The following is a 26,763-nucleotide window of genomic DNA, read 5'->3' as shown; positions in this document are numbered from 1 at the left end:
ACAGCATGAGGTGCAGTGCTAGAGACAGCCAGCCTGGCCTCACAAGACTTCTGAGGGGTGGCAACCACCAAGATGTGCAGCAAATGAAGCCATCTGAGGACTGTGCAACCCTTACTAGTGTGGAAGCAATTCCAGTAACAGAACTATCCTCATCCATGCCATGCAAAGGTCTCAACACTATTTCACGTTCTCCTCTGTAAACAAATCTGTTGTGGGTGAAGTGCAGTGGAAACCCCACTCCAACAAGTTTCTCCAAACATCACAAATCGCTTCAACGAGTGTCAGAGGCTAGGAAGAAAACATGCCTTAAAATAATAATAAAGTCTATAATCCATTGTTATTCTAAAATACTCAACCTCAGATACTCCTCCCAGTCTTACAAGTGCTGACCTTTGCAATTTACACCCTCCAGGAGATTACATGGATTGCACTCACCTTGCTGTCCCCACCTCGCCGTCTCTGGAGCCTCTCCACATCATCTATCTCATAGACTTTGATCTCAAAGGGCTCCCCCAGCCCCCTTTGCCCACACCGCAGCGGCCCGTCCACCCAGCGGACCCCAGGGCTGTTGGCAGGCTTCCTTGCTGGGGAGGCGGTGTCAAGGGATAAAGTTGGAATAAGCCTCCTCCTCTGTGAACCTGCAAATGGAGAAAGTGCCACTGCATGTTAGCACAGTTATTTCTTCTTTCCATTGCAGAGAAGTGAACAAATGATATGTGTTTCGCCTTCTCTGACATAGAAGAAAATGGAAGGAAAACCCAGGGAGGCCACGGGAGCTGTAGCTGCAATACGCACTCACCATGAGTGACACCCTCGGTATTCCTTGGTGCCTGACTCCAGGATTTGACACTCAGAGGGCACACATACCCTGAAGTTTACAGAGCCTGTGTCTGCTCCTCACTGATTAGGTGTCAGCACATGCGGGTAAGCTGATGAAGGACCCAAGCCAGCAGGATGGAACTGGTCTAGCCTGGCTTTCCAATCTCTTTACTGCTACTGACCCTTAGAGTCAAAGGACAAGCATTAAACAGTCTCTGCAAATCATCTGCCACGTAAGATGCCAAGTCAGGGCCTGCGGTAGAGCAAGGAGGAACATGTATGTCCTTGGCCTAATGGCAGTGGTTTGTTGGGAGAAAGAACAGAAACACACACCAAAGAATAAAACCAACTGGTTGCATTTCCTTGCTTGGTTTAGTACAATTAGAGCAATGGCTTGGTTTAAAAAAAAAGCAAACAAAAACCAAAAAGTTTTGTCGCTGACACAGTCTTCCCTAGAACAGAGCAGGAATAAAAAGGATAGGAGAAGCCAAAAACAAAACCCAGAGCCATCAAGTTTGAATGAAACTATTAACTGGCTTTCTTGGCTACAAGTACATAAGTGATGCCAGCCAGCACGGAAGAGATGCCAAATGATCATGCAGATTTTATTTTAAAAATAAGATAAAATCATTTACAGGAATTTCCCACATTACATTTATTGAGACTTGAATGTAAATAGTTGCAACATGTCTGTCAATTTGGTGCTTCAAAAAAAGCTAAAAATCCCCAAAATATCTACTGATTGCCTAATTTTTGGATTTTCAAGTATTGCCTAGTTTCATTCATGGAAGTCTGCTTCTGTGCTGACTTTGAGAAGTATTCACATCTTATCCCATGATTTCTGAGTACAACAGTACTCAATACTGAGTACAACTAGAAACCAATAGGTCTGTGTTAGAGACAAGTAATTGAGCTTTTAAATGGATGAGAATGTTCTACTTGAAAGCCTAGTCCACAGTGCTTTTATTTGGATACATTTGAGATAACCCAATGCAGGAAAAAGAGAGCATAGCCAGAGCTGATTGATAGAGAGTTCTGGGTAGACAGGGAGCTCTACAAGGCCCCTTTATACCAAACAACCTGATATTGTCATCCTGTGACACTTATCATAGTTGTGTTTATTGTCCAAACTGCAGCCCAGCAAAAAAACTCACGCCAGAACAAATGAAGCCTTACAAATACCAGCAAGCAGAGTTATTTTAGTTCTGTGGTACCAGTCAGTGGAAGACAATGTCAGCATTCCCTTACCTTGAATGCATTTCAGTTAATCTCTAGATTAAACTGCCTGATCAAGAGAAGAGTCAGATCTTGATAAAAGGAAATGCAAGACCTGACCCATTACCATAGCCAAAAATTAACAAGAGAGACAGTTCAGGAAGACCCCAACAAACTTAATTCTAAGTGTGACTCTTGTCAGCAGTGCTAGAGAAAGGTAATCAAATGCTGGGAGTAGCTATATACTTGAAGGGAGGTGAGAGAGTGTGGTGGACTATTCAATTTTATTACATGCAGGGAGAGATCCTGAAATAGGCTCAGCCCCTCCTGGGAAACAAGTCCTCCATTTGCTTAGATGGGAAGGGTCCCGAGTATAATCCAAGTGTTAAGATCAAAAGGATTCAGGCATTAAGAATGGTTTTAAATACTTTTGAGGCTTTTGGCCATGGTGCCTCACAGAAGCAGTGTCTCAAATTTTGTCTGAGTATAAATACAATCTCTTTGCTGTTCAACAACTTTTAGAGCCAGCGATATCTACAAGCATCATATCTGATCTTCTGTTTAATGCACCCAGTGCTGTCAATAATTTTTTCTTTCTCCCCCACAATAATGGTCACATCTCCTTTCCTGACATGCCTTCAGACTAGCTCTAGCATTTCAAGGAAACAGCTGAGCAGACTGGAAATTCCTTCTGCCCAGCTCTCCATGCATGGCTGGATTATGACTAAGGTAGTGCCTTTTTCTGTGATGTTTGATTTTCTTCCTCTTTTCCCCACTGTGGCTGTTAAAACCATCTTCTTGTGCAGTGAAACACTTTTAAACCACCTCACTGCAAAAACTCTGTCTCCAGCCAGAGCTGAAGTCCAGGTCCAAGACTCTGGAAATGCAGGTGGATGTCTCGAATGCATCTTGCCACAAGAACAGCATCAGGCTCCTACTTGGAGCAAAGCAAACCAGATTGCTGGGGTATGAAGTAGAGGAATGATGGTAAATTTTTTTGCATTTTGTTCTCATTCATACCCATTTGGCTCAATGGGAAGCAGAATCCTGTAAGGATCCTGAATCCTGAAGGAGGGCTTCAACCTGAGGCATCCTTTAATAGCACTTAGCCCTTGGGAGATGGGCAGCTGAGAGTGCAGCTGTGGCAGGAGACATTAATTCATTGTGGTTTTCTAGCCAGAGCTCATGTCTGGATTGCCTGTAGGTTATGATAACAGGACAGACTGCAGCTCATGGTGCACTGGGGCAATGCAGCAGGGCAGAGCTGCCTCACACAGCCACCTTGCCACCCTCTGCCAAGGGACTCCTCTGGGACACAGGCCACCTGCCCGGGGCTTCCAAGGGGTACAGGTGTATGAGACACAGAGGAGAAAGAAAAAGAGAGATGTCTTTTATCTGCACCTTGAATGCTGACTCAGGATGATTTACCTGAGGCGTAGAGGAGAAATTAAAATGAAAGATCTTCTTCCTCTTTCTAGTAAAGTAAAACTGGATCTAGTTTGCACTAAACATGCACTGCTGTTTATCAGCCCAAGTACAGAAAATAATGGTGCCATTTGACAGGATACTCCTGTCACTGAGGCCTCCATTTAGTCTCTGGTTTTTATCTTATTTTACCATAATTGAGATCAGCAAGGACATAAAACCTAAGCAGAGCTTTGGGGTGAATATCAGAAAACAGCTGACAGCTTTCTCATTCATAAAAACACACAACAATTAAATTGTTAAAATTAATGCAGTTTCCCATTCATATAGAAAATATCCATCTGAAGTCCCAAATTTATTGGGTGCACCCGAAGGAGTTAGGATCTCATCAATTTTGACTGTATAATAAATAACATGCTTTGTGGGAATTACAGCACACTACTCCTCTATTCCCCATGTATGACTTATGAAGAAAGTAGGCAGCCAGGCAGCTCAGCAGGGATAGATCTCAGCCCCCTCCCATCTCTGCCTTACCTCTGCACCTTGACAAACTGTCTGACCCTCCCACCATGCAAATAGAATTCATTCCTCCATACAAAAAAGAAATTGATACCAAAAATCAATCTGAAAGAAACCCAGAAAGATGAACCCATGGTAAAATTACATCACATTCATTTATGACCGTGCAGTACATAAAGCAAAATGCCATTTTCTAAATGCCCTGAAGGATATGTTTTTCATTTAATTTGAATTTACCCACTCTCAGCATAACCCATCTTGAACCTAGCTTGAGTATGAATAACCAGGCTGTGAAATAGCCATGAAAATATACAAGATACAAGATTTGCTTTTGAGACAGATCTATTGCTATACCTTAAGCTATAGGTTAAAGTTTGGCCAGTTTAAGTTTAAGATAAAGAGAGTAGCACAGCAGTGAAGGCATGCAGTGTGAAAGTAGATCTGACTGAAGAGTGGCACTGAAGCTACAATATGTTTCAGTAATATAGTAAAGGTAAGTAAGTAAAGGTAAGAGGAGCCTTAAGGTATGAGAAATACCGACCAAGGTATGTGAGGGTAACTTTAAGGATAAGAAGGCACACTGACCTCAGCAGAATTGCCAAACTGCAAAAGGATGTGTGCTCATAAATGTGTTGACCAGGGCAAAAGCTCTAAAAAGTCTGGTTTTGCTTAAGTACTGTATATTTTGGAGTGCTCCCCTTAGGCTGCTTTCCAAGCACACATTCCAGATTGAGCATCTTTTCTCTGAAAAAGGTAAAGGCAAAAACTGCAAGAACAAACTCTTAATGAAAAACAGTATGACGTTTATCTCTTCAAAGCAGAATACATCCAAATGGGATGCAAAACAACTGCTGTCTAGAAATTTCAAGGTGCTTCAAACAGAAAAAGAAACTGTAACTTGATATAATTTCAGAAGTTTATATTGTATGCTCAAAGGTGGGATGTAGAGCCAAAGCTATTCCCCACAGTGTTTAATGTTATGGGATGTAAAACTGCCTTTCTGTACAGAACCTGTTCTTCAGTATTTTAGTTTTTCTCACCAGACAGTCCAAGGAAATTACAAAAACCAGGCCTGGCTAACTAGAGCAGTACCCTTAAGCTCACACTATTCCTTCTGTGGCTCCAACATCAATAGCACTGATGCCAGTTGTAGCATCAAACTTTTCTTACTAGCAAAGATTATCTATCTTATTTCCTCACTTTCCTGCTGCTCCTCACTGACAACAGGGCTCCTGCTCTGTTTGAGTTGAAAATGTGATGCTGACTTTGCCTCTCATTTCCTAGTGGGATCTGCCCTTATGGTCAATTGTCCATGACTGAACCAACTCCTCCCCTTTCCTTTGACCTCCTTTCTCCTAGTTTATTTTATGGTGCACTTTGCCCAGTGCAGAGCATGCAGCTATTCACTCCACGGATTTTCGTATATTTTGCACAGTTTCCCTCCTGAAAGGGAAGTCCCTTCAGTGTTTGAAGGCACCTCTTCAAATGATGTGGGGACTTCACCAGAAGTATTTAGGGTGCCCATCTTGAGGTCAGCATTCCAAAGAACCAAGGCATATATTGCCAGAAAATCTAAACAGCAATCACTCATCCTCACACTCAGATTACACAGATTGCATAGAATGGGCCATGTTGCACCCAAACACCTGGAATATGATACACTGAGAGGATACATCATTCAGATGAAAATTTTCTATGTCCATCTCACTGTAAAATAATTCAGGCCATATTCTGTATTGACTGTTATGAAAGCCCACTGTTGTGAATTGATAAGAAGTACAAGGACGCTTGAGGCAATAAATCACTTGTTTACTGTTTATCAGAATAAAGCAATGCTTGTTTATAATAGTCCATCCACACCTATACTAGATTTGTTGTTTCTGTACTGGTATAAGGAATAAGCTGATGTACAGCCAACTTCTAATTTTTTTCTATCTACACAGTTCATTTCTATCTACCCAGTTTATTTCTTAACCTTGCTTTCTGCATTACTGTCTTATTTATAAGGAGCTTTTCAGGGCAGTTTAGAGCTGGTGAACGAGCACTGCTGAAAGCAGATCTGAAAGCAGCCCTCCTGCAGCGTGGCAGGTTGACAAGTAATCTGGGAGATGCTCCAGGGAAGATGCATATCACCCACAATTCCTAGCAAGAAAAACAACTACGGTCTCTTCTAAACATTTCTCTCTCTTCAGGCTGGATTTTGGTTTAACAGGTATTTGTCAGCATTGTGGCATTGTTTAAGAAGTTGGTTATTATTACTACAGCACTGCATGGGAGAGCTGCTCCAGTCACTTGGAAGCAAAGGCAGAGGCTGGAGGGGGAAGGGTTCTAAAGGGTTCTAAAGGCAGAACATTAGCTCCCAACAGGACAGTGGTGGAGGCATTCCAGTGAGCCAATTCTGTGGCAGTGTCAGGAGTAGGTTTTATTTACACCCAGCCTAATGGTGTGCAACTCAGTCATGCATGTTACATGGAGCCCTCACCACGCACAATAGCCTGCTGCCACTTCCTCTATTAAATCATTCCTATGTTCATGTGGCTGAAAGCTCAGTGCTGGCATGCAGTAGTCAAGCGTGTAAAAAATGATTACTCTGATCCCTTTCAACACAGATTTGCTGCATGAAATGGCCTGGCTCTGACCTGGGAAAATCAATGCTGTTGTTTTAATGAACAAAAAAAAAAAAAGAATGGAGCTGAAGCCTGCACTTTCCCTCCCTCTACTCGCCCCAGGGCTGTCCAGTCAGCAAGTCACATGCATAAAGTAGTCACCTGCATGCAAACAGCACTCTCTCATATAATTCTAAACATCCTTTGTCATGGTAAATGCATAATACAGGATATCAATTAGCTACCATCACTTGTAAGCAAGTTAAAGTAGAAATGCTGGAGGTGCCCTACAGCTTTCTAATACAAAGGGCAATTTTCAGCTCTCCACACTGTGCCTTAGGCAGTTTAAACATGAATCAAATTCCTTTTCACTTGGATTCAACAAGAAAAGCTCAGACTCTCTTTGTTGGTGTTTTGTATTGTCATCATAATTTTGGCCATGTTTCAAAATGTGATGTTTGCAATATTGGTTTGAGACAGACTTTTATAATTTACAGTCCGTAGATTCAGTCTCTGGCTTTTTCTGCTGCTTTCATAAAAGGGGCTAAGTGCTTCCAGAGAGTAAATATGTTCAAGTATAGAGTTTTTAGGGCTTTCCAGGAACCAACCTCTAAACCTCCATCTTTAAAACTATCCCACCAGTGAAACCCAGAGCACACTGACATGAGAAAAAAGAAGGCTAATTGTAGATAATTAGTCTTAACAGTCTGTCTTTTTACTAAAGTATTTAAAATCATGTAGCAATTTGCTCTTCTTTGGTGTTGAAAGTACTGAGAAAGAGCTGCAAGGAGTCATGAAACTTTACTACAAATGTCATCAAATACTGCAGCAGGAATCTTTAATTATAGTTCCCCATGCAAAGAAGATGAAGGCACGTGCACAGACACACACAGACATAAACACACCCAAATCCTATCCTGGATTAACAAAAGTAGGGTTCTCCAGATTCTGAGATACGAAACTTCAACTCAGGGCATAGTTTTAAACCTCAGGAATTCAACCTTCGAAAACCATTTTCTCCTGTTTCTACTTGGCCTGACTTTGAATAATATCTCTTAGGTTTTTGTTTTCTGATGTTCATTGATAGTTAGCATTCAGGAAAATGTTAAGTATCAGAGGTCCTGACTGACCCAACTGGAAAGTGCTTTACTGAGAAGGACTTTATGTCCAAAGTCTGATGTCTTTGAGCTGCCTCCTTCTGTCTCCCATCTTTTTCTCATGCCCCAGTGCCAGGTCTGCTCCCATGAAAGGGCCTGTGCACTCCAGCTGCAAGGCAGAGGTCCCCACCAGCACCTAGTGGCTGCTGGTCACCTGCTGCTCCCCCAGCCCTGCCTGGGCCACAGATCACTGCCCTCCCTGTTTCACCCTGCTGGCAGAAGCCCCAGCACTAGCAAAGCTCCAAGCTCAGACTCAGCTCCAAAAAGCTTCAACTAGAGGAATCAATGCAACTCAATGTTGCATGGGATGGGAACTTTCTTAGGTACCCAACCCTATCTCATAGGGAACAGGAAAGAAAACAGCTTCAGGAAAATAGCTGTAATCCCCATAAAATGCCTTGTTTATGATGAATGATCTCTGAACCCCTCCTGTTCTGTTGCTCCCATGGAAGGAGGTTTCCTTACAGAGAGTACTGAAACACTCTCAGAGACAGGAACCTGTAAATATATGTAGGAGAGGGCAGAAAAAACTAGAAACAACACATTTATGCATGTAATGTGAAAATGCAAACAGGACTTGGCTTTACTGGATAAACCTCATTAGAACCTGGATCTTCCTTTGCTATCACCTCCCAGTGGGAAAGACCCAGAGTTAGCACCAAGGCTCCATCTCTGAAATTATCCAGTCATGTTTTGCACTGAGATTATTTTAAAGCAGTGCCCAAATACATCCAAAGGAAACTCAGGAAGATATGCTAAAAATCAAACCAGAAGAGCAAAAAATCATTCTGATCCAAGGACCTTACTATTACTTTTTTTTTTAGTTTGTTTTTTTGGGTTTTTTTTGTTTTGTTTTGTTTTTTTGTATCAGCATTATCTATTTTTCTGAGCTGGTGACAAGAGAACACAGAAATTACACAAGTTGCCCAAGGTGATACAGCAAACCAGCAGCACTCCAGAGAATATAACACAGATCTTGCAAGCCCTAATTTGCTGCCCTGCCTGCCTCCCTCTTCTATCTGTTCCACTCCTGGGATACAAATAGAGCTTTGGTAAAACTAAAGTTCAACCAGAATGCACTTCCTGATCACATACAGGAGTATGTATTATAAAGCACCCTTATCAATGCCTTTCCACACAGCGGCACTGGGCCATCGCGCTTGGAATTTCTGAGGAGTTAAAAAATAATAAATAACTCCTGCAACTTGTAACTGTACAAACCATGCTCTAACACTTCAGTGCCCTGCTCAAGACAGCACTGCCTACCCAAGAGAGAGGAGGCTGGAGCCAGAGACAGAAATATGGCTGCCAATTGTTTCTTGCAGGGAAGGGCTAATGGAGTGAGCAAAGAAATCAAAGTACAGTGTAGTTGTACAGATGATTGCAGGCAGAGAAGGAAGAAGGGCCTGACACAAAAAGAAAATAACAAACAGAACTCTGTTTTCCATTGCTCAGCAAGGGCAGAGGAGGATATATGGCAAAGTCAGTTGTGGTTGAGTTTAGGAGTCAAGGGTGCCTGTAATTCAACCCTGGATCTGGCTCTCACTTGGCTGAGGACATTAGGCAAGTCACTAACACGCTCTTTCTTCATTTCTCCATCTGTAAAGTGTCTGGGGTCTGGAATAATACTTACACCACAGTGTGGATTAAAGACAAGCTATATAAAGCTTTGAAATGTACAACTGTAGATCAGGGCTAAATAGCTTTGCTTCTGCCACAAACAGTCACTTTGGGCCAATATATGTTGACATGATGTTACAGAACCAATGTTAGATGTTAGAAAAATGTGAATGTTTATTAAATGCATAGGTTAGCTTCAGGGCTAACAGGCTTACATGCTTCATGAGGCAAACACGATTTTTCAATAGGTACCAGAACGCAAAAGAAATATTTTTTTATTATTATTTTCTTCTAATTTAGAACACAATTCTGTACTGCACTGTCTGTGAACTGCACAGGTACCCAGGCAGAGCCCAAAAATTAACCTAAGGCTAATAGTGAAGGATAACAACTAGCTTTATCCTTCAAAAACTGTCAGTGTAGGTCTGATGCTTCATGTATGAAATTCAGGGCAGAAGCGCCTACACATACAAATAATGCACTTAAGAGCACTGAAAGACAAGATCTTAATCTCAGGGAAAAATGATGTCTCTCCAATGTGTCAGAACTTCAAAAGTAATTGTGAGATCTTCTGGTGATTCTCTTAAAGACTCTTTATAGCTCCTTTTACAGGGGCCTTGGGCTGATTCATGTTGATCGTGTCTGACAGCTAGCATTTCTGTTAATAATAATCATAAATAAAGTGGACAAGGTTGCCTGACCTGAAATGAGCATATCTATAGTGCCATATCCATTACAGCACAGTGGATCTGTGACCGCAAATCAGGAAAGGTCCAATGATCTTGACATTTTGTATTAAAATAATATCTGTCTTTTAAGATCTCAGAACCTTTGTGTGCTATCTTTTTCACTAAAAAGTGTTCCTTAAGAGATAACGCTCACACTATAAGAAAGGAGATGCTACAGAGGATGAAAGATTGCAAAACTTCGCATTTTTTCATTATACAATAAAAATACATTCCTGAACAGCTTTATTCTCCCTTATATCTTAACTCCTCTTTCATGTTCTCCTGCATTGAAGTAATAATCCTGGTTTTATGCCATCATAAATCTGCTGACATGTGAAAAATTATACTATTATCAAGCACATCAGAACAGAATTATGATTTCACTGCTGTAGGACCAAATGCAAGCAGGAGCTTGGTTATATGAAAGTGAAGCCTGATTAATTTCTGGGCAGTGGCTTTCTGCTAGAAATATGGATGGTGGTAAAGACTGAGGTTTTTTTAATTTCCATAAAACCCTTGGTTGCACTTATACACAAGTCATTCCAAACAATACAGGAATTACTTGCTGATATAGGGAATCATTCTCAAAAGTATCAGAGATGATACACCGAGAATCATTCCACACCAGGTGACATGCTGAATTAAGAGAGAAGCTTTGTAAATTACTTTAAGGGAGGTCAATGTGCCAGGCTATGCTGAGTCCACCAGGGCAGGCAATTCCAAGGACACAGACAGGCCATTCACTGAAAATCCTCCACCCCAGAGATCCATGTCCAGCATCAGGCAGATAATTGCAATGTTGCTAATGAAGAAGAGAGGAGCCAATTCACACCAACAATTAGAATAAAGAGAATAATCTCTTGGTCAGCCAAAAAAGGTGTATTTGGGGAAAATGATAGGTCAAATATTACACAGCAGTAAAAAAGCAGCAAATCTAGAACTCCTCACATTCCCTGCTAACGAAAGGTTTGTACTTACACCGCCACTTGCTAATTTTCCGTATGTGCACTGTATGGCAAACCAGTGTCACTGTTCTACCGGGTAGGCTCAAGGCCTCTTCTTTCCTGGTGTGTCCTCCAGACTGCTACAAGAACAATCTTAAACCTGAGTCTCAAACAGAGCTCTCCTTCACAACTCCCTTTTCATGATTACTGATACAATGTTTAGTCCCACACAGGGGGTATCAAAAGCCAAAGCTGTGAGCCAAAAATACAGCCCTGGTATAAAATACGACATGCATATATGAAGCTTATCTTTAACTAGAACACCACAAACACAATGCTTTTGTCACTCATATTTCCAGTCTCCAGCTTCTCCCTCAAAGCAGAGAGAAGTGAAATGAAACAAGGAGTTTTGTGAGCAGCAGAATAAACAAATCCTGGTCCTCTAGTGATTCAGTTTGAATCACTAGTTTAGAAGTTTAGACTCCAGAACTCAGGAGTCTAAAGAATGTGGAGGCTCTACCTGAAGTTTTCTCAGAGTATTTTTATAAAATATCTCTCTTGGGGGAGTAAGGGGGACATTCTCTAGTATCTAAACTGTTCCCTCATCTGCACAGCTGCCTGTTTTCACAGAACTTGATAAACTTTTCCATCTAAATGACCTGTGGAAAAAGTCCATATTAGCTTGCCAGCTTCTCTGCAAAACACAATCGAGTTGTCAGTTTACACCCACAAATGCCACCTCTGTGGACAGCTTTGTTTTCCACAAGATAGAAATCATCCTTCTCTTCCTTGCAAGTTAGTATTAAAAAGCTTTTATTTGAAAGGGGTTTTTAGAGGCAGAGCTCCTCAGAAAGAGGAAAATCAATTTAACTGAAGGGCTAGGAAAAGAGATTTTCTCAGAGGATGCAAAGTTAACTTCAGAAATATTATTCAGTCATTTGGTCTGGGCTTGCATTATGTAGAATGATCACTTTCAGATGCATCCTCTGAACAGGTACAATCAGCTGTGCATTTATGGAGTTACTTTAATTGCAGTATCTATTGCATTCACATCTGTGCTGCACATGTTCTTTTTGCTACCACAGTCAAGAGCATAAAGAAAGGGAGAGTTGTACATTACTCTGTTCACTGGAAATGAACTCCAGAGGTGACTATCACAGCAAGTGGAATGGCTGGTGAATTAGGAACGCTACGAGAAAAACACATTTTAGACAGTCACAGCTACTGTAGAATAAGTAGCCACTGATATTCCACATACCTGTGCCACCAGATGCAATGTCAGCCTGAATTTTTTTCAGAAGTAAATTAGGCAGGAATAGCACTACAGGTTGGGAAAACAGCACCCAGGAAAAATATGAGCTGACCAGCTCATGAATGGTCCCCATCCCTGTTCTGCAACTTTATGAAACTTGCTCTAGTGGAAAAAGGTACCTGCATAGACTCTTCATATGACCCAGGAAGCTCTTGTTATCTAATTAAAAAGTCCTGATGTAGTGTGAAGCTACTGGGGATTATGTCTAAACAAAGATGAAGTCTTCCCAATTCATACCATGCTCACTACAAAAGTTTCAGATTTGAAAGTGCTTCAGTGCAGTAGTTCCTGTATATTGTTCTTAATATAATCTATTATTTGTTATCAATAAATATCTGGGAAAAGGAGCCACAATTCAAAAGGCAAGAGTCTTAGGTACAGGATACATCTTTCAAGTGGCATGGACACATTTTTGTTCCATTTTCTATGTGGGGAGAAGGAACTCAACGGTGGTTTCAGATGCAGGGCATCTTGCACCTTTGGGCATCCAGAGAATGCAAGGAGAAGAAGTGGGTTCACAAAAGATACAGCTATTCAGCAAGAGTCTGGTATTGGGCTGGTGAAATGTACATATTAAGACACCTTTCTGCAACCAAATCAGAATAATATTTGTATAAATAAATATTTGAATGTGGCTATCACTGGCAACACTAACCAGTTTTTGCTACTCCTAAGTAAAACCGAAGTGAAAGAGGTCAGGATGAGACTCCACTGCAAAGGCAATACAACCACACAGGATTAGTGAATGTCCCAAAATGAAAACAGGCAGAGCCTAGGACACTTACCATGTCCTTGCTTCTTCAGCTAGAAGATGGAACTGGTATTTAACTAGTTCACTCTTAGGGTCAGCCTACCCCCTGTGTACTAATCTGCTTTGGTCTGTATCCCTCTTTCCTACCACCACAAGCTTACCTGCATTTAATCGTTTCTTTGGGGTTTTGAGGCTCCGGCACCTGCCACTGGCAGAGCTGCTGTTCTCGCTCATGGAGTCCTGCGCTGAGGAGGCACTCCCCGTCGCCTCGCTGTCCCTCATCATGCTCTCATAGCCGCTGCTGCCCCCGCTGTGGTAGAAGAGGGCTGTTTTCCCCATGGCAGGGGGCAGCTCCCCGCTCAGGATGCTGCTGTTGTCGCTCCCATGGCCGCTGCTGCAGCGGTGAGGTTTCCGAGGAGGGGTGATCTTGCTGTAAGGTGAAGGCAGCATGTGAACAGCTGGCTTCTCGTCTCCAGGAAGGCCCCCACGTTCATCTGTCTCCAGGCTTCCTGGCAGCTGTACGCCTCTGGCACTGGTGCTCCCTTGGAGCAGCTCTGAAATCCGCCCATTGACAGCTCGAAGGGGCAATTTGGAAGCAAGGCTGGAGCCCCGGCTTCTACTGAGGGACTGCATTGACCAGGACATGTTCTTCCCACTTGGGGGCAAACTGGAGCTCTGCCCTACAGACTGGGGCAGAGACTTGGTGGAGAAGCTGAGTGTTTTGGTGGCAGAGGCAGAGAGGCTGCGGGCCTTGGGACTTGCCAGCAGAAGCTTGCTGACCGCAGAGATCTTTGACTGGCTGGCTTTTGGGGAGGCACCTGCTGACTGGGAAAGGCCCGAATTGGTGGGTGAGGACATGGCACTGCGGCTGAAGCTCCTTCCAGCCCTAGGCATGGTGGTGTCTCTGCCAGGGCTCATTTTGGAGCTCACAGAGGACAGACTTTCTGCTCTTTCCAGTGACAAACACTCATAGTGGCTTCCTGTGGACCTCCCTAGGGAGTTGGTCCTGCTGGCAAGCTGCTCCAGCTTGGCACTGAAGAGCTTGCTGCTGCTGTTGTTGATGCTGCTATCTATGCCAGGGCCTTTTTGTTTGGCATTCTGCTCCTCTGGGAAGCTGGCCAGGAAGGACACAGGCTGGCTGGAGGGACTGCTTGTGGTGCTGCTGGCTGCACTGTGCTGGGGGCTGGCTCTGTTCTTCTGATCCAAGCTTGACTTTCTCACAGGTGGCAGAGGAGGAGTCCCTTTGGGACGAGTGAGTATGCAGTGTTTGGGAGAGGCTATTTTCCTGTCAAGACTAGCCTTAGAAAACTGGGGAAGGGCAGAAGAACTGACTCCAGTGCTGTCAGTAGAAGTAGGATGAAGATGACTGTCAGATTCCTCCACCTTGCTTGCCTTTGGGAGCCCTCGAGGGAGGCTACAATTCTTCAAGCCATCACTGGAATGAACAGGGCTTTGGGTTGCACAGCCAGATGTTGCCACCTCACACCCATCCACAATCCTTTTAAGACTGTCAGATCCTGGGGAAATAGAGGTGTCCCCACTGCTGGTACTAAGCCTGTCTGTGGAGGTCTGTTTTGTGCTGTGCTCAGGCTTGGCTAAAACCGTGACTATGTCAGGCCTTGGCTCATCACTGCTCCCAGAGCTGTCCTTTTTAACATCTTCTTCTCTCTTCAACCAAGGGTCTTCAAATTTGATAACCTTCTTAGCAATGGATTCTTTCCCTTCACGGGGATGAACAGCCTTTGGGTCTGCAGTTCCAGCCAGTACAACATCATCAGTGTCTTGAGCTTTGAAGGAATTAACAGCAATACATGGATACACGGTAATGTTCGTCTTCATTGGGATGTAGCCTTCACAGCTGCTAAGACTTGCTGTGTTTTTGATTGTGACAGTAGTTTTGCCTAGAGCTGATATTTTACAGCCTTTGATGGGTGGCACTTTGCCAAAAGCTTCCTCCCCAATTTCCGACAGTATAAGCATGTTGTCAGCCACTGACTTCTGTCTGTCACTTACACAAATCATGCTGGCGCTTTGTATGGTGCTTGCAAACTCAGAGACAGGGGGCTCTGCCATTGCTTCCCCTTGCCCATAGCACGCCTGGGCTATGAAGCTGTGGCATGACTGCTCACCGTCACTCCCCGTGCTCATTTCGCTCAACCACGAGCTGATGGATGAGCGCCTGCTGCCATCATCCTGGGGTTTGTCATCCAGACTCAACTTTGGAAGAGGAAGGAACTGTGTGATGCTGACTTCAGACACAGGAGCTGCACTGGAGTAACATTCAAGATCTTCAGAGATACTGCTGATAATACTGACTGGCCTAGAGCCAGAGGCCAAAGCCTGCACAGAGCAGTCACTGTTAAAACTGATGATACTGGTTGGGCGCCCATTGTCAAGGACACCACTAATGGTCAGTTCTTCCACAAGGGTGAACACAAGCTCATCCTCTCCATTCAGCTCCAATGGCTGCTGCACAGTCACCATGGTTGTGCTCAGAATCTCCTTCTTGGATTCTGGAGAAATGCTTTGTTGCTGATCTTCATTGAGAACCGTCTCTTCCAAATCCCCATTGTTGGACGACATTGATTTTTTCATAATCTGAGGGCTCATGCCTACAGGTGGGGTCCGGATTTCTGGCTGTAATAAAGATTCAGTAGATGTCATGGCAGCATCCTTACTCAGCGGAGCTGGTGGGGGAGTAGAACTGGGCAGGACTCCTTTCTGTGTATAGACCTTGCACCTCTGGGAAGGAGAAGTTGGTGGCTTATACTCAGATGTCTTTGAGAGGCTTGCAATGCCAAGCCGGGGTGAACCCATCGGCCGAGGTTTGCCTTCCACAAATCCACAAGTGTTGAGCCCTTCTCTGCTGCTCTGCAAGCTGGTGCTGTGTGCTAACTGACAAGAGTTAAGCTCTTTACTAGAGCTTCCTGTTACACTCCTGGGAGAAGAAGGAGTTGAAAGATTGGTAAGAGCTCCAGAAGGAACAGGGGAGTGATTTCTCTTAGTTTTGCTGGGAGTTGTATTTGTATTTTCCTTGGCTTCTCTATCAGGATTCTGACATTCTGGCATTGTATCTTCCTTATCTGACTCTGGTAAGTGGCTAAGCTCTGCCAGCTGGCTTGAGACAGCACACTTAGACGCCTGGTCTGAACTAAACTGAGCAGGCATCTCTTCAAAGGGAAATTTGTCAGTCTCTTCGCTGCCATCAATGCAATCCAGTCTCTCCTGGAGCTCTGCAAAGGTGTTGCACTTCAGGCAGTCTCTTTCAGATGTGCTGGGCCCTGATTCACTAATTTCCTCCAACCTGCCCTCATTTTTGGTCTTTTGTAGAGCAGGAACTATGGGAACAAAGTCAGGGGGACCCTCATTATCTGTCAGTTCCTTGTCAGAAAGGGCAGTGCCATTGGGGCCAACGTAAATCACCGTGTCACATGACTGCTCACTGCTGGATGAATAATCAGGATCACTGGATAAATGCAAAATAGGGAAGTCTGGGTCCACAGTGTTTCTAGAATGGAAAGGCCTCAGCTGGGTTGGTCTCCGCATCCGGCCCTCCTCACAAGAGCTTTCTCCTCCAGAAGAACTTGATGTGTACTGCAATATAAGAGAGAGAAAGAAAATGTGTGTGTATGACATTTCAGCATTGCAAGCTGTTCCTTGCACAAACTGCATATACAAAAAATTCATGGTCACATGAACTGGAAGATCTCTAAACTAAGGCACAGAGCTCTGAGGCTGCTTATCCAAGCCCTAGAGCAAACACATAACTATGTTCAATGGAGAACCCAAAGCCCAGCTCTGAGTCCCATTCAAAATCATAAGACTTAAATAAAATTGCTAAAAAATGTGGATTAATATACCTCCCTTAACTGAGCCTGACCAAATAAATCTGATATTTGGCAAAAGCTTTGCTGATTTTGTGTTCGTGTGTACATTTGTGTATTTGAAGAGGAGCAAGAAAACTCACTGCATATGACCCCATACTACCAGTGTGTGGAACTGTATAACGTGCACTCAGAGGTCTCTGGAGACACAGTGCTCTGGTGATGTGTGGACTGAACCCTTCATTTGTCTCTCTTCAATCAAATGACAAAAAAAAAAGCTTTTGTCAGTCTGCCAGTTTTAATTAAATGCATAAAATTAATTCATTTTGTCCAATTTGCACCATAAGTTGCACAGAAGCAACTAGAACTCTCTAACATGAAAATGAATATAGTCCATCTTCACTCTACTTCTTGGAAAATCTATCACCCACATTTAGAAGCAGTAGGAATAAAAAGGTCATCAATGCTGGCATTGTACACAATTTGACACAATTGTTTATTTTGCTTCCACTCTCTCTGAGAAGCATAGAGAATCTAATTCTTAATTAATCCAAATTTTCTTTAACTCTACAGCAGTTTCACTCATTATTTCATTAGCACTAAGAACATAAAGGAAAATAAATGCTCCCTGACAGCTATATTATTAAACAAGGTCAGCTTATAAACCTGCTACAACAGATGTAGAAGTAAGTTCAGAAGTCTGAACTTACTCTTGTGCCTCTGAAGCTGAAGCATTTACTCCTCTGATATTGCTCTCCAACAGTTGCCTAGGACAGGGTACATACAACCCATACACCCATACACTTTGGAACTGATTACTGATTTTATTACATGCTGCTCTACCCAGATAAGGATCCTCCACGATCCTTCTTCCTCCGTCATTACAAGAAGGGAGTTACACATCATCTTACCTTAGTTTTCTTTTTCTTCATCCTGAGGACTCTTGAGGCAATCTGGATAGTGGAGAGCGTCTCAGCGTAGTTCCCCGCAGCGGCTGAAATGTGAGCTATCATCGTGGTGCGGCAGTTCATATTCCCCAAGGACTCTCGGAGCAACATGGTCAGCTTGCTGTCTCTGCAAAATAAAATTAATTAAGGCTACATTAGCCAGCAAGGTTTCACTTTGGTCATCATGATGTAACTTGGGTCTTGGCATGACATTTTCTCCTCTTTTTAGTGGAATCCTAATTAGTTTCCTTCCTCAGGTTTGCACTATGTTGTGCAGCTGAGCATGCTGAAAGACCCTGGACCACAATTCAAACTTCTTTTCACTTCCCATTTCCCCTTTTCTGTCTCCTTTTGGTCTCAGCCCTTCTCCATTGTTACCATTGCCACCAGAGTGCTGCAGACCAGCACTGTTAAGGAGACTGGTAAGAAGCCACAGCAGCAAACATCAAACTGCTGCTCTTTTGAAGTGCACAGTGCACAGACAAACCCTGGCCCAGCTCTGGGGGACAAGAGGGTAATGTATTAGATTAGAGAACACAATTTTTTTATTGCCTTCTAGGGCATTGGGTAACTTGATATTAATAACAGTTAAATCACCAAAGTCAATTTTGGATGATGCTGGTAAAATACAAACCAATCAAGCCTTCGAACTTCATACAATTGTTCTTTCATATTAGATCTTTTCTTTCACTGAGGCAGAAATCAAATTTTCTGTTCTTGCCATTTACTCTATTGTTCAGCATCAGATAGCTTTTGAAATGCTGATGCCTTATTGTGGGGCTGTCTGTGACTGGACTGAGAATATGAATTTTAACAGAATAATGATGCATATATAATACTTTTAAGGTGGTCATCTAATCCTCAGAAATGCACAATATATCATTTTAAAGAGACCTTGAGCTCCATGGTGTAGAGGTCAGCTGGGTGGTTATTTAAGAAATGGCATTCTCTTGAAGTGTGTCTCCCCTGTGCTAAGGGTTGTGGATGACGTTACATACAGCTGGAAACAAAGACAGCAACAGCCTGATACTTATTTATACTAAAGGAATTGCATTTGCTGCTGTAGTGATGGTGATTCCTTCAGTGGCTATGGATCAGATTTTTGGGGCTCACTGTTAAATATTTGCAAATGACCTATGGTGCATGTGTGTCCTTGCTCATTCACTTGAAATTTCCAGCTCACAGGAACTCGGCACAAAGCTGCAACTGCTGGGAACTGAAGCTATGCCTGCTGGATGGGACCAAAGGGCAAACACCAAAACTCTTGGACCTCTCTTTTTGACTGAATAAACAAAAGCATTTGGGCTGCAAATTTTGATGCAATAGCTCTGGAGAGTTCTCATCTCCTGAGGCTTCTAGTACTTGCAGTTTCAGCTTGACTAGAAATACTGAAAATAAAACATTTTTTTTGTTTCAAGATTTCTGCTTCCATCTGCTCCAGACACATTGAAGACAGTCTAGTTTCTCTGAGAAGCAAACAAACATCCATAAGAGACTGTACTAAGCCTCACTCATTTCACTTGTGACCTAAGGCTGCTTTGAATCCACAGATCCAGAGTTACTAGGCTGCTGTGTCTCAGGTTAATGTCCCTCCATTCCATCATGGAATAATTAGGATGTCAAATTTTGTACATCAGTTACTGCCACTCCAGTGCAGAATAACATGGAAATTATTAACATCTCACAGAAATCAATAACAAGCCTTTAATTTGCCAGTGCTTCTATCATAGCAAAACATGAGACAACAGGGGAAAGTGCAGAAAAATACATTCTAAACCTGTTGGTCCCCTTAGAATGCATAATCTATGCAGCCAGCATCAGCACTGAGGTGTGGCTCTCTTAGACATATATGCATCAGGAATGCAAAATAATCTGTGCCATCTGCCTTGTACTGAAATACCCATTTGCAAGAAGAATAACAATACTGAAGAAATACCTATTTATACTTTATCCTCTGATATAGATGAGAACTAAAGGGCAGATTTGTTAAGGAATAAAGCATGAACCTAGCAGTAAAAACCCCAGCTAGCACTGATATCTAATTTCAGAGTTTGTTCATTCAGCACAGGCTACATCTTGAACCTCAGCTTCACCTTGTACCCAGAGAAAAATAACTAGCCTCATGTCACTACTGTACACTTAAAAAAAAAACACAAAGAGGAAGTTACTAAACACAGATTTTTGACAAATCTGGACATCGTCATAAGACAAGTTCAGCTGTTCAGGGTTCACTAATCTCTCACAATAACTCTCACCTACTAAGTTCTGAAGGAAAGAAAGAAAGAATATAAAAGAATATAAGACACAAAAATGTGTGGCCTAATTTTTAACTCACTCTATCCTCTTAAATTAAAATATTAGTAAAACATTCTGGATGTCTCACTGAAATATGCTTGGCAGTCATTGTGAGACACAAAGTAGACGCTTTGTCCTTCTGGGTGCTGGCATGGTATTTTTGCCTGAAAAAAGGGCTATGAATTATTTCATTAGCTCATTCATGAGCTGTTATTTGAAAATGCAAAATTTCTTGTGAAGGCAGAAGTTTTACAAAGAGGAGGTCTATACTTCTACACTGGAAAGGCTTTGAGAAACAAGACCTTTGTTGATCCTCTGAATCTGCAAACTAAACTAAGACATAGGAAATTTTGACAAAAGTCAGAGTCTGCTGCTCCTAGGTGTATGTTGCTCACTGTGTTAAGAAGAAGCTGGCTAGCAGGAGGTCCCAGATTTCTCATAGCAGCAGAGTGAAATGCATCAGTGTCTTCATGTCTTCATAAGAGAACTTCAGGAATGCTAATGGTCTATTTCTATTCTGCTCCAAAACTAATAAAAGTTATAGGTCAGAGCAACACAATGACTCCATTTTATGTACTTGTCTTCATTTTAAATTTATTTCTATCCCATCCACTAATGTTTTTATAGTTTAGAAAATTTACCCTAAACCATCATGATTATAGGGATATAAAACACGCAAGAAATTGAAGGTGGAGTCAGGATACCACACTTCAGACTCCAAAGCCTGTATATTAGTAAGTCAATTCTGCAGTCTTTTCAGTACTTAAAAGTCATCTAATTTTTTTCTAACTACATCACTTGGTCTAACAAAATACATTACCTTTACCTTTTCTTGACTAGCTTCTTAGACAATCATGGCTACAGAAAAAAAGCTACTAAATATTATTCATATATATATCCCACACAGGTAAAAACTAAAAATAAATTATGCAAAGCTGTACCTTTGGGAAAGTCCAGAGGCAAGACCCCTGTGTGCAGGAGACTAAACTCAGGTATCTCTATGATGTATGTCAGCAGGTACGGTACAGAGGTGCAGACTGCCAGGCAGAAAACTTCAGTTCATTCCAGAGTAGCAGCCCTCCATATGGAGAGGACCTCTCTCTTCTTTACTGTGCTCCCTCTCCTCCTTTGCTGCTTCCACCCTCTCACATTACATTAGCTGCTGAAGGACTTACCTGTTTTCCTGCTGTTTTTCTGAATCTTTCAATAGGAACCCTAGCAGATATTGAACCTCCCCAAAAGAGAGATATGGCAGTGTTGCAATGAGCAGTGTTCTCTACTTCTCTTTGGAGACCACCATTCAAACTGGGATCAGTGTAAATTAGTCCTTTCACTAAGAAGGAAGATGTACATCTTCCTTTCAGTAAGAAGGAATGATGTACACCTTCATGCTCCTCTTTTACACATCTGTATTTCCCTTCCTTATGAATGATTAATTATACTCAGCTTCAAACAACACAGAATCTTATACTGAAGAATGAAGCACGTAATATCATGATACATGTCCTTGGACACTGCATAAATCCCAGTCGCCTGTGTACATTTCGTCAAAGTCTTTAATTTTGTGACTGGAAGCTATTTTTCCACTAGAGCCCTGCCTCAAACCCTGCACAGAATAAACAGTGCTCACTGAACCATAAGTTATTTAATCTTTAATTTAATCCTTGCCTTGCAATGTATGGATTTATGCCTTATTTACTGTTAGGACTATATAAACTCTGTTCTGAATCCTGAATAACTGATTTTTTCGAAGGTTCTTTATAACTTTTTCCCTGTGGACCTCATCAATGCAGTATCTGATGAATGCCTCTGAGGTGAGGCACATAATCCTTTGATAATACCTGAAACACTGAAGACTTCATTAAGTATAGGTGTTTGGTGTGAAGCACAGATCTTTCAGAGTATTGACCATTACACAGTCTTCATATTCAAAGTACAGCTAACTTTGACTCATCTTGAACAGCAAATGAGGCAGCTGGTTCTCAAATCAAGATACCAAAAAAACCAGGAACATACAATTAGTAGTCCATCTAAAAATTTTAGGAACACATTGTCAGAACTAGTCTGAATAACTTTCAGAATAACTCCTTTCTCTTCCACAGTCCTCTATCCCATCCTCCATATGTTTATTGACAATCACAGCAATATACAGTCCTGATTCATGTCTAAAGCAGGTCCTTTATCTAGCTTGAAAAGAGATGATATTTGGGGATGGAAGGAGAACCCTAAAAGGAAAATACAATATATAGCCCATTAATTCTGACATTTCCTGACCCTATAGCAATTGGTTTCATGATCCAAATGCTCTTATTGCATGTATTTTATGTAATTTCATGTGGATTGTGGTTACACTTCAATGAGATATCAGCAAGCCTGGAAGATTCCAGTGTATCAAATAGTCTCAGCTGCTAAACTAGCTGGCAACAGCAGCTGGCTGCCACCTTTTGTTTGGACAAGAAGTAGAAAAGGAGAACATGACTTAAAATTTACCAGGGGGTTTTCCTACCTGTAGAAAAACACTAAGACTTGGGAGTAACACACTCCTTTCCTGTACTGTAGGAAAGCTGTGCTCTCATGTGTCCATGTCCTTTATGACATGCTCTTCTCTGATCAGACAATCCTACACTCTTCTGTCAGTGTCTGTCTTGGGCTTTCCTCATCTAACCTTTTTGCTTGTTCTTATTCCCATACTGTGACACTCATCCCCAGTTCCTCCCCGAAACAGCTGGCAGAACTCAGTTGCATCTTGCAGTGGTCTAAGCAGCTACACTAGACTTTGCCATTCACCAGCATCACTGCTAGATACTCCTTCAGTGTTAAACTCCTCCTTTGTCCCCCTCTTCCTCCCATTAACGTCCATAACATCCTCCACTCTCACTGTCTGAGCTCCAAGGTCTCTCTCCCCACTCAAGTTTCCCCCCAAGCAGTTCACTGACACCCAAGAGAGGAACCCCAAAAGTGACTGTAATTTGGCATGGCTGCTGTATCATGCTGCCAGGTGAGGGGGCAGAGAATGGTCAGTGCCTTCCTGGATCTTCCTCTGCCAGGTTCTCCAGCTTTAAGAAAATCTGTGTGTTCAAAGTGAGCTACATAGAAAAGAAGCAAATGGTAATTGCTTTTGTTTAGGGCTGCAAAATAGAATTCATGAATAGAAAATGAAGCAATAAGAATAAATATTGTGCTCAGGAAATTTGCAGGAATTTTTGTTGCCCAGCATTTCATTCTGTGTATGGGAGACACAAACACAAAATTGTTTCACAAAAAGGAGGCAATAGGGAGGAAGATCCAGCTGAAGTGTTGGAATAATGATTTTTCTGTGGAATTATTTACCCAATTGTATTATATACTTTGTTTTGCTTCCTGTATCCCCCCTCCCCGACCTCCACCTTAATAAAAAATATTTTCTTTGTTTTCCCTTTCCTCTCACCCCACTACTATGCAGATTTTGGCTATTCAATGACAACAGCAGCACCATCAGAAACAGAAATAATAACATTCCACAAGGGAGAAAATACAATAGTACAGCTAAGCTTTAGGAAGTGCAAGACAGCGTGTTTGTGCTCTCTATTAATCATATACCTTAGTGTCTTCCTAGGCACTTGGCCAAAAGGAGAAAGTTGTCGACTCCCTCCAGGTATTATTGTTATAGCATCAGATGATGTATGCCCTCAGGTGTCTTGTAATCTAATTATTTGTAGAGGTATGTCAAAGGAAAAAATCTCAGTAACTATGACAGTCATTTTTGATCATGAGGTCTTAATTCTGCTCCTTAGAGCTGATGCAGTGCTTTATGCACAGTAATAAATGTTTACATAACAAAGGAACCACATAAAGACTATATTTGGTTTTGGCTCTTACTGCATGGGAATAATCTCTACAAAGGACAGTTTATAGCTCATAAAGCACAAGCCCAACAGTGGATGTTACAGGTGTGCAACAGCTGAGTTCACTGTGAACCAGTATAGTTTGCTTTGTTATGTCTTTCCTTTCTGTTAATAATTTTGATAGAGAGAGAGGAAATGAGAGCAATGTGTGTAGGCACAGGCAAAATGAGTCCAGGTGGGGATATAATGCCCTCGGTGGTTCAGCCATGTAAGCCTGGCTTTGTTAGCAGAACAAAATGAGGCAGTTGAAGAAAGATGGGTAACATGTTGGACCTTTAACCTGGGGAATTCTTCACCTGGTGAAACGAGGCATTGGGGAGACAATGGACTTGTTCCAGGTGGAAACTGACTAGTCTTAAAGGGAAAATGAAGCATAGTGGAAATTTCCACTGCCACTGCAGTTAGTAATCTTGTATGAGGTGCACTAGCACAACCCAGAACTCACGGCAGAGGGGAAAGGGGAGCCAGCTGAAAGGACTATGCTGAGGGGACACTGTTCTTAGGTTCAGTACCAGGAAATTTCCACATCTGGAAGGGATCTGACACTACAGCAGTCAAGAGGTCAAGAGCAGGAAAAAGGTGTTTGCTGCATCCAAGTATGGGATTTATCTTAAATTGTACTACTACAAAATGCATAAAAAATGTAGGGGGATTCCCACACAATTGTTGCCTTTTAAGAGGAAATTTCATATTGCTGAACAATCCTTGTGCCTGTGATAACCCTTGAGCACGTGGCAGATGCACAAAAGTGCATCTTTTGTTTCTTTTTACTAAAGACAGAAAAGTAAATCAATAAGAGAAAGACAGAAACCCATTGGTGAGACTGCACCTGAAATGAGTTCAGTTTTGGGCGCCTCACTGCAAGAAAGACATTGAGGTGCTGGAGAGTGTCCAGAGAAGGGCAACGGAGCTGGGGAAAGGTCTGGAGCACAAATCTCATGAGGAGTGGCTGAGGCAGCTGGGGCTGTTTAGTCTGGAGAAAAGAAGGCTGAGGGGAGATCTCGCTGTCTTCTACAACCACCTGAAAGGAGATTGTAGCAAGATATGGGTTGGCATCTTCTCCCAAGAGTCAGGGAACTACCCCTCTCACCATAAAAGGGGCTCATTCAAGAGCTGTAACTTTTGTATAAAAGTTGCTCCAAAGCTGATGAAGCTTAAACAGTCTTCAAAACTGACAAGGAGTACCCTGTTATTCATAAATGACATTAAAGTTCCCTGCTTTTTTAAGGTCTCACTGACTGATATCACAATAGAACTCTTTCCCAATAAAGCCATTGCTATCACACAACTCCACTTTTACCTTCACATATTAAAAAGTGCATGGTTTCTGACTGCCAGCTCAGCTGCAGGCTGGGCACCATCACACTAACCCTGAAGACACACAGAGAAAGACGTCTCCTACATCTTCTCATTTCTGCCTTGTGCCAGCAGTGGAGCAGGAGTCACACAAGCTTCACTCAAATAATACAACCAACAAGAGAAAGAAGTTCCTCTCAGTCTTTGCCCCAGCTCTGTGAATTTTATGTATTTTGGTTCAGGTGTACTTTGCACTTTGGCAACACCAAACTGAAGACATACCCTTACTTGCAGCTCAGTGTGTTACTCTAATGTTTAGAGAGTAGAGAGTAGTAGCTCTAGTGAGAGCTCAGAGATCCAGATGTAGCTTAAAGCCATAGCAAGTGCAAGTTTTGGGGTGGGAGAGAGGAGGTGGTTAGGAGTACAGCACTGCTGAGGGTCAGTGATTATCTTAGAAGGCTACACTGAAAATGGAGAAAGTGATCCCTCTCCCCTCTGTATTTCAAATCTCAGCACAGAACCAAACATCATTCCCAAGCAGCCATTAAAAACATCCAAACAAAGCTCAAAGATAAGCAAAAAACAAAAAAGAATCCTAGTGGTCTGTCTCATTACAGTGCCAGCTCCTAATAAATTCTAGCTGAAAAACAGAAACTCAATTAATCCAGGGAGCTAATTAGGCTCAGAAACTCTTTGTTAAAGCCAGATTCCCCAAAATCAGCAATGTAAAGGAATCATGCTTAATAAGTAGACTGTGATTTACATGAGAAAAGAAAATAAATAAAAAAATCCTGCCATTAAAACCAATAATGATCCAGATTTAAAATAATTTAGGAACTCTGCACTTGGCTAGGCTAACTTCTACCAAGATACAATAATAAAGGGAAGGAAAATGTCTTCTCTCTCCCCATGTCCCTCCTTCCTTGGCTCCCTTACTTGGAAGTATTATGGCAACCAAAAGTTTGGCTCAGCTTATCTGTATGGTTTAGTTGCTTTATATGAGAAGACAACATAGCTGCTATGGAATAGCAACTGGAGCAGCTTAGGATCCTGCCTGCCTCTCCTCCAGACTGCCTGTGCCCTGACAGTGCAGCAGGAGTGCTGGGAAGAGAAGGGTTGGAATGCAGCTGAACAGCACCTGTGCCTCTAGGGCAGTCATAGGGAAAACACACAGCAAGAAAAAGCGTGCAGAAACATTCCCTGACAATCTGCTGAGGACACATTCTGGAAAGCACCTTCACACTAGCCTCTGGGTGGCTAATATGAGCAGAAGCAGAGCAGACACCCGGTGAAGGCATTTCCACCACTGCTGCATCAGCATGAAGAGAGGGCACACTCCTCTCCTTGGTTCAACATTCCTTCCAGCGCTACTGCCCCCAGCTCCCGCTGCCTTCCGAGGGCCAGGCAGTGGCCAGACTAAA

At 42.4% G+C, this 26,763-nt stretch overlaps 1 protein-coding gene across 5 annotated transcripts in view; it reads right to left on the bottom strand.

Moving 5' to 3' along the window:
• Positions 1-26,763, bottom strand: part of KIF26B (kinesin family member 26B) — a 272,818-nt gene that overhangs the window by 2,635 nt on the left and 243,420 nt on the right. For all 5 annotated transcript variants that reach the window (XM_005526873.3, XM_088053418.1, XM_088053420.1 and 2 more), the window contains 3 exons: positions 17,832-17,994; positions 13,258-16,690; positions 436-638 (listed from right to left, as the gene is read on the bottom strand). In XM_005526873.3, the coding sequence (XP_005526930.2) occupies positions 436-638; positions 13,258-16,690; positions 17,832-17,994 (3,799 nt within the window). The remainder of the gene's footprint in view (positions 1-435; positions 639-13,257; positions 16,691-17,831; positions 17,995-26,763) is intronic.

The sequence above is a fragment of the Pseudopodoces humilis genome, chromosome 3, assembly GCF_049639895.1.
Source record: "Pseudopodoces humilis isolate 2021_Gansu_Grassland_sample_001 chromosome 3, ASM4963989v1, whole genome shotgun sequence".
Classification (NCBI taxonomy): Eukaryota; Metazoa; Chordata; class Aves; order Passeriformes; family Paridae; genus Pseudopodoces; species Pseudopodoces humilis.
Note: the sequence above shows the minus strand (reverse complement) of the source record. Positions and strands in the feature narration are given on the sequence as shown.